The 17930-nt window shown below is 43.2% G+C and overlaps 1 protein-coding gene and 1 long non-coding RNA gene across 16 annotated transcripts in view; one reads left to right on the forward strand and one right to left on the reverse strand.

Moving 5' to 3' along the window:
* The window catches only part of PTK2 (protein tyrosine kinase 2), a 779173-nt gene extending 763817 nt beyond the window's left edge, over positions 1–15356 (forward strand). For all 15 annotated transcript variants that reach the window (XM_033930844.1, XM_033930848.1, XM_033930835.1 and 12 more), the window contains one exon: positions 14612–15356. In XM_033930844.1, coding sequence (XP_033786735.1) covers positions 14612–14824 — 213 coding nt within the window. In that variant the 3' untranslated portion in view covers positions 14825–15356. The remainder of the gene's footprint in view (positions 1–14611) is intronic.
* LOC117354055 overlaps positions 1–17349 on the reverse strand; it is a 70076-nt gene extending 52727 nt beyond the window's left edge. Inside the window, exon 1 of the long non-coding RNA XR_004538104.1 lies at positions 16795–17349. This is a non-coding gene — a long non-coding RNA (uncharacterized LOC117354055). The remainder of the gene's footprint in view (positions 1–16794) is intronic.
* Positions 17350–17930: the final 581 nt, after the last annotated feature.

Below are 17930 nucleotides of genomic sequence, written 5' to 3' on the forward strand. Positions count from 1 at the left end.
TCTTGTCACCATAGGAGTTCTTCCTTGCTTTTTTGAGTATAGTATTGTAAAGCTTAATGTTGACCCTCCAGGTCTGTTTATCTGTGGGGGATTTAGATTTTTTCCAGATGCGTTCCAGAGATCGACATTTCTGTTTCAGTTCTCTGTGATATGGAAGGTACCAGGGGGCCTTGCGGGAGTAGGAGATGGTTTTGGGGGAAAGTGGGGCGAGGGAGTGGTAGGTGGACTCTGAGAGGATAATCCAGTTGTGCCAGTTGGTTACTGAATCTACAGGCTTAGGCATGGAGGAGAAGTTGTTGAGAAATTTGGTCCAGAACTGATCGCTTGAAATTTTTTTTGCGGAAAGTAATGGACTTAGAGGTATGGGGTGAAGTCCCAAGGTGCGACATGAAAATGGGGAGACAGAAAGCTCCTAAGAAGTGGTCGAACCAGGGGACGTGATCCCAGCGGGTGTCATCGGTTGAAGTTTTGTAAGCAGTAAGATCGAGGAAACTGATGAAGTCTAGTGTGTGACCTTTTTCATGGGTTGGAGAGGAGGCGGGGGGGGAGAAGCCTAGAGAGTGAGGAAGTTATTAAATTCGGATGCGTCTTTACTGGTGGTGTCGTCAAGGTGGAGATTGATATCCCCAATGAACAGTAGTCTTTGAAACTTAAGGAACGCATTTGTTATGGTCTTGAGGACGAGTTCAGAGGAGTTGCTCCAAGGGGTGGGTGGGCGATATAGTAATAAGATACCCAGTGGGTGTAGATGGAGTTCATCGTTGACTGAGGCTAACATATATTCTAGTGAGGAGTGGCTGTCCTTTTCAAGGAGCTAGACATCAAAGAAAGATTTGTAGAGGAGTGCCAGGCCGCCTCCTTTTCGGTTTATTCTAGATGAGAAGAGGCCTTGGTAGCCGTGGGGGCATAGCTCTTTTTGGGTAAATAGATCATCTTTAGTGATCCAGGACTCCGTGATGCAGAAGAATCCAGGATCAGAATCTACGAGAAGGTCCTTTAAAATTTGAATCTTGTTGCATACGGATCTGGCGTTGCAGTAAAGTATCGGGACTGGGGTGAGAGAGTCAGAGGCGTGGTTGGGAAGATTGGCGGGGGGCACAGGCTTTAAAGAGGCGTGGTTGACTTTGCGGGGTTTTTTTTTTAAGGGGTGACTTCTGGTGCGCATCAGCGTGGGGATTTTGAGACCGGGGCAGATATTACTGACATTTGACGAGTCTAGTAAATTGGGGGAGGGAGGTTTCAAGCAGAGGGTGGTCTTAAGAGATGAGCAGAGAAGGAGAAGAAGGAGCCAGAGGGGAGGCTTCATGGTGGGACTTGGGGAGCCTTTTGGGCTGGGAGGCAGGACTTGTTTGGATCGCGTGTGAGCAGTGTACTAAGCAGAGGAGAGGCTTAGCGTCAGTTTGGGGAGAGGTCTAGGTACTAATTTAATGTCTGAGATATGGATTGAACAGGAGGACAGCACGGTATCTTGTAGAGGCTAATAAAACAGGAGCAGGGTGTGAAAAGGGTATCAGTTTTTTTGTTTTTGTTTTTAACGTTAATCAGAAATGGAACTAAGCGTTTAGAGGACTATGCAGGGGGAATTGAGCATTAAACCCAAATCTTAGCAATGAGTACAAATTAGCATCTAAAACTATTTTCATGTAGGAACTTAAGCAGGGAGAAACTTAAATTTTCCATGTAGAGCCATATACAGGGAGAACTTAAATCAGAGAGATTTAGCGAGGGGAAGGCTGCAGTGTCAGGAGGACAGGGCGAGGACTTAGATGGGCTAGAGGGGAGCAGGGAATCAGAGAGTGAGTTCAGGCAAGATCCTAGGAAAGAGTACAGTTTAGCATCTAACAGTTTCCATGTAAGGATACGAGCAGGGTCCTGGCATTTAATACAATTTAGCAACTGACAATTTAATATCTAACAGGGTATCAGAGAGTGCGCTTAGGCAAGATCCTAGGAATGAGTACAGTTTAGCATCTAACATTTACCATGAAGGAAATGGGCAAGATCCTGGCATTGGATGCAATTTAGCAACTGGCAATTTAAATCTAACAATTTAGTGTCTAACAAATTTCAAATTGGGAGAGGGCAAGAGAAACTTAGACAGGGAAGGAGGAAGGGAGGAACAAAATGGAGGAGAGCTTCCACCTTTCTCAGCCTTGTGGAGAGACTGGGGGGAGAGACAGCTCTCAAAGGGCTGAAGAGAAGTCAAAAGGAGCAGTGGGCAGATCTGCTCGGATCGATCCTGCACAGGCAGGAGGCTTTCGGCGGCCCGCAGTGGGCGGGAGGTAAGCAGGCTCAGAAAGGAGCAGCGACAAGGCCGATCCCACCTGCACGGGCGGAGGAAGGAGGAACAAAATGGAGGATAGCTTCCTCCTTTCTCTGCCTTGTGGAGTCGCTGGGGGAAGAGTCTTTCGGTGGCCCTCAAGGGCTGAAGAGAAGAACAAACGCTGTGGTGGGCAGATCAGCCCGAATCGATCCTGCACAGGCAGGAAGGCTTTCGACGGCCACACAATAGGCTGAAGAGGAGAGTCAGACGCTGCGGTGGGCAGAATCAGCCCGAATTGAACCTGCAACCAGCAGGAGACTTTCGGCGGCCCGCAGTGGGCGGGAGGTAAGCAGGCTCAGAAAGGAGCAGCAGCAGGGCCGATCCCACCTGCACGGGCGGAGGAAGGAGGAACAAGATGGAGGATAGCTTCCTCCTTCCTCTGCCTTGTGGAGTCGCTGGGGGGAGAGTCTTTAGGCGGCCCTCAAGGGCTGAAGAGAAGAACAAACACTGTGGTGGGCAGATCAGCCCGAATCGATCCTGCACAGGCAGGAAGGCTTTCGACGGCTACACAATGGGCTGAAGAGGAGACGCTGTAAAGAATCTATCGGAGGCCCTCGAAGGGCTGAAGAGGAGAGTCAGATGCTGCGGTAGGCAGAATCCTTGTCACCATTAAAAGTAATGGGGATCTGTTCTAAAACACACCATTTGAGTTGAGAAAATGAGTGATTGTGAGAAACATTGTGTGTCACCATGGGAGCTGACATTTTCTGAGTATTTAAACAACGGCGATGTTCTATTAATCTCTTTCTAATGTTTCTTGTTGTGCATCCCACATAGATTTGACCACATGGGCATCTAATCACATAACCCACATGAGTAGATGAACATGACTTATTGGATCTTAATTTATAGGTCTTCCCCATAAAAGGGCGAGTCCATTGATCTCCCTCATGTGATGTGTCACATACTGAACAATGACCACAAGGGCTATGATAGTCCGTGTGGTTTGAATGGGTGGTCATAGTGTCTAAATATTGAGTCCTTGCTCTATAATCTGAAGTTACTAAATATTCAGACAGATTTTTACCCCAGGTATATGCTATACAGGGCTTTTTCCTAAATGCTCAGTGTAGTTGAAGAACGTGCCAGTGTTTATGACTACTGTTAGCAATCTGAAATGACTGGATAGAGTGAGTTAACACACAAACCTGACCACTCTGTTCTTACCGTGACTGGTTCAGTAACAACAGATCATGATTGGTATGAAGAGCTCTATAATAAGCTCAGCATACCACTTTCCTAGGGATAAATTCCTCTCAAAAGGAATTTATCCTGAAGTTGTTTGGCTTCTTGTTTAAACTCTGATATAGTGTAACATAGTCTCCTGGCTCTAAGAAACTGGCCAATGGGAATGGCTTGTTTGAGTCGCTTAGGGTGACAACTCAGTAAGCCAGATTCTTTTCTGTTGGTTTATGATGGACAGTAGTATGTAACAACCCATCCTCTAAGGTAACTGTAGTATCCAAAAATGCAATCTTGTTGCTGTCCCAAGTAGCTGTGAATTTCAAACATGTAGTACAGGTATTGATCCATTTGACAAATTCTTCCAAAAGATTCTCAGGGGCTGTCCAAATTAGAAAGATGTCATCTATAAAGCGGAAAATAGCTCCAAAAACAAAAACTGCAAAAATAAAGCGGAACCAGCACTGTATGAATTGAAAATGAAAAGCCGAATATTTGGAATTTTCCTCACATTCGGACATGAAAAGGTTGGCAATACTAGGGGCAGCTGTGGTACCCATCACTATCTCTTGACGTTGTTGAAAAAGTGGTCATCAAATCTGAAATAAATTTTAGTTAGAACCAGTTCCGCTAAATTCATTAAGAACAGTGTAGAAACTTTATGTTCTTTGATCTTTAAATCCAAAGTGTGCTTTACTACATTAAGGGCCTCTTGTTGGGGGATGCTAGTGTATAACGCCACTACATCTAGTGTGACCAAGATGCTACCTGCTGGTATATTCGATATTTCTTGCAATTTTCTAAGGAAATCTGCGGTGCCTTTAATGTAAGATTTTGCTTTGATGACAAATGGTTGTAGAAAAACATCCAAAACTTTGGACAGAGGTTCTAAGACCTTTCCTCTAAGGGAAACTTATCAGTCTGCCGGGAGGGAAAACAAGGATTTATGGATCTTAGGTACAGTGTAAAAGATAGGAGTCATCGGATTAAGGGCTTGAAGGAAGCGGCTTTCTGCTTTCTTAATAATCCCTGATGTTAAAGCCCCCTGAACGATCCCACTAATCATGACCTGAATTTCCACAAGAGGATCCCCTTCCAGACGCTGGTAATTCTGAGTATCTGCCAGCTGGTTATCGACTTCACTACGATATTGGGAATGATCCACAATAACAATAGAACCTCCTTTATCAGCGGGTTTAACCGTAATACATGAATCCTGTTGGAGTGAGCGCAAAGCTTGAAACTCAGTGGTGGTCATATTGGTATAGCATTTATGACTTTTAGGTCCCTTTCCCATTTATATATTTTTTATGTCCCTTAGCGCCAAGTCCCTGAAAGTGGCAATATGGGGATCAATGGGGCCAGGGGACACCAAGAAGATCTTAGGTGTATCGGAAAAATAAAGCTTTACTTGGAGATTTCTGACAATGCGGGCCAAATCACATCTGGCCTTAAAAGAATCATGTTGAACTGTAGGAACAAATGAAAAACCTCTTTTCAGGACCAACTCCTGTGTTGCTGTCAAGGAAATACCAAGAAATGTTGGAAGCTAATAAGGATTCGGGCTGCTGGATCGCGTCTGAGGACGATTCCCTGTGTTGTACTGTGTTCTCCCTCGTCCTCTGAGACGTTGGGTCCATTGGCCCTGGCGACCCTGTGATCCTAAAAAAACCTTCCTCGAGACTGTGACCTGATATCTGCATCACTGCCACTAATTGAACTGTTGGTTTCATCTGAAAAGCCTTGAAATGTGGTTCTTTTCTAGTTGTCACATGACAATGAAGCCGAAGGCACAGTGCGCAGCGGCCGCTAATAGAGCGAATAGAATGCTAGGTATAATCAAGAAGGATATTACTACCAGAACAAAAGAAGTTATCCTGCCGTTTTATCGGGCGATGGTGCGTCCGCATCTGGTGTACTGCGTCCAATATTGGTCACCATACCTTAAGAAGAACATGGCGTTACTCGAGAGGGTTCAGAGGAGAGCGACATGTCTGATAAGAGGTATGGAAAATCTTTCATACGCTGAGAGATTGGAGAAACTGGGACTCTTTTCCCTGGAGAAGAGGAGACTTAGAGGGGATATGATAGAGACTTAAAAGATCATGAAGGGCGTAGAGAGAGACAGATTCTTCAAACTTTCAAAAAATAAAAGAACAAGAGGGCATTCGGAAAAGTTGAAAGGGGACAGATTCAAAACGAATGCTAGGAAGTTCTTCTTTACCCAACGTGTGGTGGATACCTGGAATGCGCTTCCATAGGACGTAATAGGGCAGAGTACGGTACTGGGGTTTAAGAAAGGATTGGACAATTTCCTGGTAGAAAAGGGGATAGAGGTGTATAGATAGAGGATTACTGCACAGGTCCTGGACCTGTTGGGCCACCGCATGAGTGGGCAGCTGGGTGCAATGGACCTGTGCAGTAATCCTCTATCTGACCCAGCGGAGGCATTGCTTATGTTCTTATGTCACTACCAGTAGCTGAAGCAGTGTCTTGATCCGATGGGGTAATGTTCATCCATGGATAAATTGAACCCTGTAAATAATCCTGGGTGTCCCTGTGTAACTTTTTAAGTTTGTTTTGTTTCTGTCTGTTCCTAAAAGTCTCCAGATTTTTTTGTAACTCACTTAAAGCTCCTTTTACAAAGCTGTGCTAGTGCCTTAACGTGCGGAATAGCGTGCGCTAAATTGCCGCATGCGCTAGCCGCTACCGCCTCCTTTTGAGCAGGCGGTAGATGGGCCTAATGTTAAAGTTTGAAACAGTTTATTTGATTCCCTAGTCACCTCAGTAGTAGACTCCTGTATGGTATCTATCATGAGGACCATCAGGTCCAATGAACATTAATTTTGTTTAAAACAGCCCATTTTTCCAAAAATATCATATTGTTTTAAAAATGCCTGGCTGTTTTTGTATTCACAGTCCTCTGGGAATCATCTGTTTTATAATATATTCAATTAAGGACATTGTGTGAAGCTCCATTCTAATAAGTGTCCTTTGGAGATTTATCCACTGATCTTTCTGTTGAATAAAAGAGGACTTCACTTGTGAGAGAGGGAGACAGATGAGTTTGATATTTTCACTCTTTTTCACATATTTATGTTTGTTTTGATTTTTTTTTTTGCTTCACTATTTCATAGGCAGAGACACTATGATGTATCGGGCGAACTCACTTGGGCTATAATTAGTCTTTATTGGAGTTGTCAGCTCAGGGGACACTGGTGGAAGCTTTATAACTGCTTCTTAAGTCCCTGATACTGAAGTCTCTTCCTTATTTACAATCATTTATTAAGATTGAGTGAAATAGATTTATCTCATTTATTTTGATTTTCTTGTCTCCTTCTCTCCCGAGTTTTATGGTGTGAGGTGTCCTTCTCTCTCCATATTATCAGCCAAATTTTTTGGTTGTCTAATCTTTGACATAACTAGTAGTGCAAATCTAAAAGTAGATAGTGATCTTGTAAACATTAATTTATTCAAATCAGATTTCTTGACATGTTAGATTCTGGCTCTTCCTCAACCTAATCTTGCACTACAGAATTGATCTATATTTACTTTCAAACAATTTTATTGATGACTGCACAAAACAGATAACAATAACATAGATATGAAGGCAAACAGTTGTGTTCATCATCATTTATACTGAAAGCCCCCCACCAACCGTATATCCCTCCCCCAAATCAATGTGGACAAGTAACTGTGGCAATAATCTCCCCACTAGTCAACAGACAAGAAAGTCACAATAGGGTGCACTAAAGGCCAGGGGGTGCCGATGCAGTGAAATGTTCCCTGACCCCCTACACATCAGTGGATCATGGAAATATTAAATGTCAATATGTACACCTTAAAATAAAGTAGACCACAAAGAACTGAAAAAATACTCCATATGAACAACCCCCACCACCCCAAATACTTTCTAGAAGGGCAGGCCGAACACCCGACCCAAAAATTAATTTCTCCAGAAGCCTGTACTCTTATAGCCTCCGGGACTTCTTCCCCACAAATTAAAAAAAAAAACATAAATCAAGAAGGGGAACTTAAATCCAAGAAATCCCCTCCCTCTTAACACCAGCACCAGCCCCACCACTATAATGTATTCAATATCAAACTCTGGCCCTTGAGTCCTAGTAAGCACCCCAAGTGATCAAAAAATGTTTCTGTCTCTTAGGATAGTCCTCTATACCCGAGCTTCCCTTAGGACACGGGTATGAACCTGACTTCTCCATTTCCAATAAGAGGGCGATTCCGAGTGTCTAGGATTGTAGTATACTCTTCTAAGCAAGAGACACACCTTACAACACATCATACCCACCCACCCCTTAGGCAATCCCCTAAACTTACCAGAGATGTCCAACAACAATTGCTCAACTGTTCCCACTATTGCACACCCTAATAATTTAGTCAAATAACGTACAATAAGTTATCAAAACTTTTGAATACTCCAACATCTTCAAAAAGAATGAGATAACATATTAGGCTCCTTGTGAAAAATAAGGCCGATAAGGTATCCAAAAGTAACTTTCCTGCAGTCCTGCACCAACCACCAACCTGGGGATGCCACCAACATTCCCCAAAATGGCCCAGTCTTCGAGCTTCAGGTGAAGCTCTTTTTCCAAGTTAGATTTTATTATCCACATCAGGACACAGATCCAAGGGAACCAAAGCTTATGAAGAGAAGAAATGGAGTAAGCAAAATCTGCTGTGCTAGTGAAAAAGACCCTCACACCTTTCACAATTGGTTGACAATGGGAGTCCTGTGGTAATGAGGTTATATAGTGCTTAATCTGACAATCAGCAAAGGTATCCCTCAGTTGGTTCCCCAGTGTTTCTTTAAGGCAAGGCATAAGAACATAAGAATTACCGCTGCTGGGTCAGACCAGTGGTCCATTGTGCCTAGCAGTCCGCTCACAAGGCAGGCCCTAAGGTCAAAGATCAGTACTCTAAATAAGTCCAACCTCACCTGTGTATGTTCCAGTTTAGCAGGAACTTGTCCAACTTTGTCTTGAATCCGTGGAGGGTGTTTTCCCCTATAACAAACTCCGAAAGAGCGTTCCAGTTTTCTTCTCTGGGTGAAGAAGAACTTCCTTACGTTTGTACGGAATCTATCCCCTTTCAACTTTAGAGAGTGCCCTCTCGTTCTCCCTACCTTGGAGAGGGTGAACAATCTGTCTTTATCAACTAAGTCTATTCCCATCAGTCTCCTCTTTTCAAGGGAGAAGAGACCCAGTTTCTCCAATCTCTCACTGTATGGCAACTCCTCCAGCCCCTTAACCATTTTAGTCGCTATTCTCTGGACCCTTTCAAGTAGTACCGTGTCATCCTTCATGTATGGAGACCAGGGCTGGACACAGTACTCCAGGTGAGGGCGCACCATGGCCCGGTACAGCAGCATGATAACCACCTCCGATTTGTTCATGATCCCCTTCTTTATCATTCCTAGCATCGAATCTGCTCGGATTATTCCCCAGTTTGGTTTTCTTTGGCATGTACGGTGGAGAGTCATGGTAGATGGTTTTAGTGCTTTGATGAGGGGCTATTGGTGGACCCTACTAATATTCAGCAACTTACGAAGAATCTCAAAGAATATATTCATTTTAATCAAACAGAAGAGATTTCTCCGGTTACTTTTTGGGAGGGAATAAAAAGTGTTATGCAGGGATGAGTAATATCATTGGGAGCCTTCCAACGGAGGGAACAATGTCAGGCCTTAGAGCAGGGGTGTCCAATGTCGGTCCTCGAGGGCCGCAGTCCAGTCGGGTTTTCAGGATTTCCCCAATGAATATGCATTGAAAGCAGTGCATGCAAATAGATCTCATGCATATTCATTGAGGAAATCCTGAAAACCCGACTGGACTGCGGCCCTCGAGGACCGACATTGGACACCCCTGCCTTAGAGACTCTGCGGCAGAAATTGGGAGTATTGGAGGCATAAGATAAACAACAAGTGGGAACGCTCTGCACTGTTGTCTCAAATCCAGCAGGTAAAGGGTGAAATTCAAAATTTAGAGCTGTTGGACATATCCCAACTAGAGAATGACACGGGGAAAAAATCTGTCCCCGTCACCGCCCTGTCCCCGTCACCGCCCTGTCCCCGGCCCACCATCCTCTGCACCGCCCCGTCACCGCCATTCCATTCACCGCCCCGTCACCGTCACTGCCATCCCTTTCACCGCCCCGTCATCGCCACTGCCATCCCATTCACCGCCCCGTCACCGTCCCCGCAGCATCCATATAAGCCTTAGTACTCTAATATTTAGCGTATTCCATTCTTATAAATCAAAGTTCCTGCTGCTGAACTAGAGAAAGAGATGTTCAGCTGGCAGGGCTTTGTTTATAGATTTTTATTAACACAACTAATATACCACCATAATGTTTCCGACAGAGGACAAGTATGCAATAAATGCATTTTGCTGTTTCAATGCCAGTGCTCAGCAGAACAACAGACAGCAATATGGACATTCACCTTATGTAGTACTTTTTTAATATATAAAAATAGGCAAAATTAGTTGCTGTTTTATCATTATATTTTCTTGCCATTATAGTATTCTTCATTGATCATTTTTCTTTTTAAATTCAAAACAAATTCAACCTATCTTGTGTCCCAGCATGAATTCATGTTTCACTCAATTGGCTGTTTCAAGGGAATTAACCCTCCAACTTCCATTTGCAAAAATACCCAATGTTGTTCCTTCTATGAGCAATATTTAAATTATGAGGAACAACATTGGGTATTTTTGCTGAATTGTGTGACACCATTTGGGCTGAACATGAAGATTGAAAATGCCTGGTTAGCCCTGGACAGATGATTTGAACAGCCAGGAGCCTGTCCTGGCCATTTAAATCATTTTGAATATCTAGTCCAATGATAACAGAATTAGGGTGATTATAGAAACATAGAACTTTGTTGATCACTAAAAACAGTGGAGACTAAGGGTCTATCAAGCTCAGCATCCTGTCTTTGACACTGGCCAGTCTTGGTCTTTGGAACTGCCCATTGTGTCAGAAGCAATAGGGATTAAGTGACTTGCCCAGGGTCACAAGGAGTGTAGTGTAGCTCTAACCACTGGATTTAGAAGTTGGCTTCTTTTGGGATCTTTAACTCATCATCGCTAGGACTCGAATCTGAGTCCGTGGCACCTAACATAAAATGGAATTAGTATGGCAAAGTAATGAAGAATGGTCCAGCAGCCCCCACCCTCCCTCCACCTCACCTTATATTCGTTCCGAGTTTGCCGGCTTCCTTTTTCCCTAGCCGCACGCGTTCAAAAAGCCGTGCATTTAGCCAGCTCCCTCCCTCCACCTCACCTTAAATTTCGAGTTTTCCGGCTTCCTTTTTTCCGAGCCGCACGTGTTCAAAAATCCGTGCACGCGCGGCTGCGCGAGTCAATCAAACTTCTCCTCTCCTGCAACTTCCTGTTTCCGGTTGCGTCAGAGGAGAAGATTGATTGACTCGCGCAGCCGCGCGTGCACGGATTTTTGAACACGTGCGGCTCAGAAAAAAGGAAGCCGGAAAACTCGAAATTTAAGGTGAGGTGGAGGGAGGGAGCTGGCTAAATGCTACGGGCGGGCGGGCGGTGGCTGCGGGGACCGCGCGATCCTTGATACCTCACTGCGGAGACAAGACCATTCACCGCCCCGCGGGCGGTGAATGGCCTTGTCCCCGTCGCCGCAGCAACTGCTAGTTTTCTTCCCCGTTTTCGGCGGGTGACCCGCGGCTAAAATGCGGTGGCCGCGGGTAAACCACCACCGTGTCATTCTCTAATCCCAACAACTTCAAGTGTTGCGGCAAGTTTACTTTGAGAAGGTAACAGGGCGGCAGTGTTCCCTCTAAGCGGGCGGGTGTTGTGAGCAAACTTTTTTCACTGTGAGCTAAAAATATCGGGCGCCAGCAAGTTATGAGCCAAATAAATATGTTGTCAAAGTTGCTGATACATGAGGACGAGGTATTCAAAGGAATTTTAGGCCTACACGCTAAATTAAATAACGTTAAATAATATTTTTAAGAACACAGAAATTGTAGGGATGAAATGATATCTTAATAAATGTTTTACAACAAATGTAGTTATGTCTGTTACATCCATATGTGTAAACTGTAAATTAAAAACAGTCCAGAAGACAATACGTTTGATGCTTTCAATTTCTAGACCAGTGTTTTTCAACCTTTTTTAGGCAAAGGCACACTTGTTTCATGAAAAAAATCACGAGGCACACCACCATTAGAAAATGTTAAAAAATTTAACTCTCTGCCTATATTGACTATATATAAAGTAATTCTCTTGAATAGGAATCAAATAAACACAAAGAAAGTATTTTATAATTACTTTATTATGAAATAAAAATTATAAAAATTATAAAATACTTTATTCAGTGCGAAACCTGGGCCTGTTTGGCTGAACACAAAGCTGATATTCTGGCTGGAATGGAAGAAAGACACACACGTAGCTCTTCGTCAACAGCTCTCAGTCTCTCTCTGTATTTGGTTTTTATAGCATACAAAAATAGACAAATATACCCTCCATCCTTTTTATTAAACCACAATAGCAGTTTTTAGCGCAGGGAGCTGCGCTGAATGCCCAGCACTGCTCTTGACGCTCATAGGCTCCCTGCGCTAAAAACCACTATTGCGGTTTAGTAAAAGGGGACCATATTGTAAAATATAGACAGCAGATATAAATTCAGAACTGTGCATAGTAAGTGAAGGGAAGTTTTCATCTCTGGGAATTTACCCAGTTAACTATTAAGTTATTTGGGCAAATTCCTTTGAAAACTGTGGTAATACTGCCTCCACTTTGCTAAATTTAAAATAAAATCATTTTTCCTACCTTGTCTGGTGATTTCTGGTTGCACTTTCTTCTTCTGACTGTGCATCCAATCTTTCTTCCCTTCTATCAGCCTGTATGCTTTCTCTCCTCCACACCTCATTCCCTCCCCCAACTTTTTCTTCCTCTCTCCCTGACCTTTCTTTCTTTTTTTCTGTTTCTCTTCTTTCCTTCTGTTTCCCTGCCTGCCCCCTTTCTTTCTTTCTCCCAGCCTCCTGTCCAGCAGTAACTCTCTTCCCTTCCTCCCCTCCCAGCAGCATCTCTCCTTCTCCCTCTCCAGTAGCAGCTGTCCCTTTTTTTTCCTTGCCCAGCAGCTTCCCAGATTCCTTTCCCTCCTCCCCTCCCAGAAGTATCTCTCCGTCTCCTTCTCCCTCTCCAGTAGCAGCTGTCCCTTTTTTTCCTAGCCCAGCAGCTTCCCAGATTCCTTTCCCTCCTCCCCTCCCAGAAGCATCTCTCCTTCTTCTCCTTATCCAGTAGCAGCTGTCCCTTTTTTTCCTTGCCCAGCAGTTTCCCAGATTCCTTTCCCTCCTCCCCTCCCAGAAGCATCTCTCCTTCTTCTCCCTCTCCAGTAGCAGCTGTCCCTTTTTTTTCCTGGCCCAGCAGCTTCCCAGATTCCTTTCCCTCCTCCCCTCCCAGAAGCATCTCTCCTTCTCCCTTTCCAGTAGCAGCTGTCCCTTTTTTCCCCTGCCCAGCAGCTTCCCAGACTGATAGTGGTTTTCTCCCCTCCCAGCAGCTCTTCTTACTTCCCAGCGCAGCGATTCACGAAGGCAGCCTCTGGTCCTTTGTTGTGTCGCGCCGCCTCTGAGGAAAGAGGAAGTTGCATCATCAGAGGCAGCCGCGACTCAGCAAAAGCCCCGAGGCTGCCTTCGTGAATCGCTGCGCTGGGAAGTAAAGGAGAGCTGCAGAGAGGGGAGAAAGCCACTGTCGGAGGCTCCCCAAGATCTCTCCGGCCCAGCGCACGCTTCCGATGCTGATCTTGCAGAAGTTCAAATGAGTCAATCTTGCCGGTCCTGCGCTGTGACGAGAAACTTGTGCGCTGCGACCTAATATTTTGTGCGCCAGCGCACGCCAGCGCAGCTTAGCGGGAACACTGCAGGGCGGGACGATTGTTGGCCCATAAGCTTAGGCGAAAGCGGTTTTCAAAATTATATCTCCTGGATTAAAGGCCCTGATGGAGTTGATTTTAGGTCCTCTGATAAGATTGGGGAATTATTTACACAATATTATACTTGACTGTACTCAGTAGAGGAGGGGATTCCTGATGATGACATTGGCAAATTTAGGGCTCCTTTGACAAAGCCACGCTAGCGGTTTTATTGCATGCACCGGATTAGCACGTGCTATAGCGCACGCTAGCCAGAAATCTACCGCCTGCTCAAAAGGAGGCGGTAGCAGCTAACACGTTAAGGCCCTAGCATGGCTTTGTAAAAGGAGCCTTTAGTGAGGCATCTCCATTGTTAAACAAATTACACTGGCTTAGAATAGATTCGTGGATTACATTTAAGATAGCTTGTATGGTATTTAAAAGTCTATGTGGCTTGAATCCAGAAATTTTCACCGTACATATTATTTTCTACTAAAAGGCACTCTCCTTCATAGGTTATATTTAGACATTCATACTTGTTATAAATCAATTTGGGAAAAATCTTTTACTTTTCAATATGCAAAAATCTAGAACAATATGCCTTTTCAGATATATATATTGAGTTCCTCTATATATTCAATTTAGAAAGGTTTTAAAAACATATCTGTTTTTGGATCAATATTGCTGATTTTATTTGCTTTGGTTTTAGATTAATCTTTTGTGAATTGTGTAATCCCTCCTTATGTGGAGGTTTTCTTGTTGTAATCCACTTTGTATTCTAATGTTAAGAGCGGAATATTAAAAAATAGAATAGAGAAATAAACATTTGAAAGTGTTGCTCTGGAAAGAAAATGTCCAAATGAAATCTCATTTTTACTCAATAGCAAATTGAAAAGATAAAGAATTAATTCCAAATGGAAAACTGCAACACTCCAATCTGGACACCCTTCATGAGGGACATGTATAAAATACAGATATCTTGTTTTTACAAACTGACTTCTAGCAATGTGTAGATGCATTAAGACGTAGTTCCCAAATATGTCCTCAGGACCACTAACCTAGTTACCTTTTCAGAATATAAAAATGAATATGCATGAAACAAATTTGCTTGCATTGCCTGCCTGCTCCTGAGAACAAGTTTGAAAACCATTGTATTAGAGTAAGCCTATGATTTAACTTTTCTGCATATTCTTCTTTATTTTTCAGATTGAGATGGCACAGAAGCTGTTGAACTCTGATTTGGCTGAGCTGATCAACAAAATGAAATTAGCACAGCAGTATGTAATGACCAGTCTCCAACAGGAATACAAAAAACAGATGCTTACAGCTGCTCATGCTTTGGCCGTAGATGCCAAAAACTTACTGGATGTTATTGACCAAGCTAGACTGAAAATGATTGGGCAGTCAAGACCACATTAAACCTTTAGGACCGAGTTTTGCTTGTGATCCTCTTCTTTAAGAATGCTATCTAGCCTTCCACCAGCAGCAAGGATTAACCCTCTGAAGACTCAAATTTCTTGGGATTCCTACTTGATCAGTCCTGACCGACAACTGTTGATATTTCCCATTCACAATTTTTTTAACAATGAAAGACGGTCTGAAATTCTGATTCTGGTGCTGTTAAAAAAAAGAAAATGAAGATTGTACAGGAGCTTTTGAAAAGAGATCTTGGGACTCTGGGGGGGGAACATTCAGTTTTGTAAAAAAAAAAAAAAAGTGTGAGCCAAAATCGTGAAAAAGTTAAAATCACAGATCCAGAACTGTGCAAGCTGAAAATGAGAGTTACTGTAATGTAAAGAATTCTAGGAAACCGAATGGCTGAGAGTTCTTGTCCACAGTACAATAATTGTCCAGACTGGAATTTTTTTTTTTTTTATTATTAATACACTTTAGTCATAATATGCTAATCACAATTTAAAGAGAAATGAAAATAAAAAAGGTATATTTTCAAGTCTTTCATTATTTAAATTCTAACACTGATTCTTTTCATCTTTGCTTTCCCTTGGACACACAACTGAAAATTCATGTATGCCTCCTCTGTTTTCCAGGCTGATTTGCCCTTTTTTTGTAGAAATATTCTGGTCAATATTCAAGATCATCTGGTTGTCTTTATGCAGTGACAGTACCTTTGAATATTGATCTAGCTACTTTCCATGGAAGCAAAAATACTGCTGTGTAATGCAGGAATTCAGGGCTGCAGGCATGTCGTTGATGGTATGCGGGCAAGATTCTGTAACCATAAATGTTTTTCACTTTTAGATAATTTATAAGAAAAGCCATGTTAAATATTTTAAAATGTATTTACTAACCTATCTTTGTCTAGTCTGAGAGTTGATGCTGAAAGGTTTTTGTTTGTTTTGATTTATTTTACTTTGTTTTCCAATTATACCATTTGTTTGATTTTTTAAAAAGAGCTCCCTTTTGTTTGTTGGGGGATATAAATTATTCTCAGGAAGAATATAATGAACTGTACAGTTACTTTGACCTAATTAAAAAGGTGTTACCAGTGAAACAATGTGGCGTAATATCTTTGTTTTCTCATTATCATGGGACATTTGCCATGGATTTCAGTTCTTAGGTCAGGCTTGATGAGTCCCAGCTGCCAGGTCACCACGGCAGCTGTAAATTTCCATCTGGAATCTGTAAATTTTTGTCCCACAATTTGTAGCCACTGCTAGGGCATCCTTCATTTGCTTTTTGTGAGTCTGAGCTCTGTAATGTAAAATCTCTTGCTATAGGGGGTAGGCAGGTTGCTGGGGCCACTGAGCTGATCGCAGCAGCCACGATCAGCTCAGCAGCCCCTTTTCTGCACTTATACCTGTTTTGACTTGGTCTAAGTCAAAACATATAAGTGCCGACTAGGCAACCTGCCTAAAGTTTTGGTTATACCTGCTGCACGCCTAGGTCTAGAGCACAAAAGAAACAAAGAATTTGATTTATAAGGACTCCAAACTACTATTTGTTCCAGACTTTGCTAAAGAAACAGTCCAGCTGAGGAAGCATTTCTGCAGCTCAGACAACCATTAAAAGATCTTGGAGTTAAATATGGATTATATTACCCAGCACTGATGAGGGTTACCTATAAAAATAAATTTCATCAATTTGAGGACCCTGAAAGACTCAAAGAATTTCTGTCAACTTTAGAGGTACCTGTGAATTAATTAGAATATTGTTGGAAATTATGATTTTTTTAAACTTTGAATTTGAAAGTTTTGAGAAATGCATAAACAAATGAATAACTGTTAATTGACCTCCTTAATATTAAAAATGGTTACTGCAACTGAATTTAACTGTATTGGAACCAGTGGAAGGGTCACCATTTTGAATAGAAGAAGATTCTACTTAGGAGCAAGAAAACAGCTATTACATTACTACATTCATGTAATCACCTGATGTCGGGCTGGATGACGGAAGGAGAAACAGAGGAGATTCTGGAACACTTTGCCCTGCCTCCCTCCTCCGGTGCAGGCCCTCCGTGGATGGGGCCAGTAATGGAATCGTTCTATTATGAGCCCTGATGTTTCCGGGAGATTGATTGCGAAGAGCAAAGATGATTCTAAATGGGAGGAGAGGGTCATGAGAAAAGGAGGTGAGCAGTGTTGTGTTTATGAGAGGAAGCGGCTTAGGTCCGGTTCATTCTGACTGCATTGCCCCTGCTCACTTCTGTCACTCTTCCGGTTCCGGGTTGTATGGAGGAGGTGTTTAAAGTGATCCTCATGCAGCTCCGGTTGGCGGCTGATTTGGTTTGGAATCTTCCACCGCTGAATAGAGTCTTTATTTAACTTGCGTCTGCATTGAGCTGGTAGGAACAAGAACTGTAATCAGAAAAGACTTAAGGGAAGCTTCGGCAGTGCCTGCTTTTCTACACAGTTTGTGGTTATACATGGTGGTTCTAACAGCCCTCCCCCTTGCGCAGCCAACGCTCAGGTTTGAATGTTTCCATGAAACACTCTCAACCAAGTACTGCAGCTCCATATTTGTATGGATTACGGCAGAACTAATGTTACAAAAACCAAGCCGACCAGCTTCTGCATTTCTTCAGTAACTCTGCTCATTCTGTGTCGGTACAGATAATGAGAGTCTAGGGCTGCAGACACTAAGCCCGCTCATATTCTTGCTGCTCACATTAAAGCTAGATAAAGTTGTGTGCAGTTAATGACGAATGCATGCTAGCAATGTGCTGTGATCTTTTACAGTGCGGTGGAGAGTGAAAGAAAAGCACAGTTACTTACCGTAACAGGTGTTATCCAGGGACAGCAGGCAGCTATTCTCACATATGGGTGACGTCATCGATGGAGCCTGGATGCAGACGCCTCACAAGCAGACTTGCTTGAAGAAACTAGAAGTTTCGAGTCGCTCGCACAGCGCATGCGCGAGTGCCTTCCCGCCCAGCGCAGGGTGCGTCTCCTCAGTTCAGATAGCTAGTAGAGAAGCCAACCAGGGGAGGTGGGTGGGTTGTGAGAATAGCTGCCTGCTGTCCCTGGATAACTCCTGATACAGTAAGTAACTGTGCTTTATCCCAAGA

This window comes from Geotrypetes seraphini, chromosome 2, assembly GCF_902459505.1.
Source record: "Geotrypetes seraphini chromosome 2, aGeoSer1.1, whole genome shotgun sequence".
In the NCBI taxonomy this organism is placed as follows: Eukaryota; Metazoa; Chordata; class Amphibia; order Gymnophiona; family Dermophiidae; genus Geotrypetes; species Geotrypetes seraphini.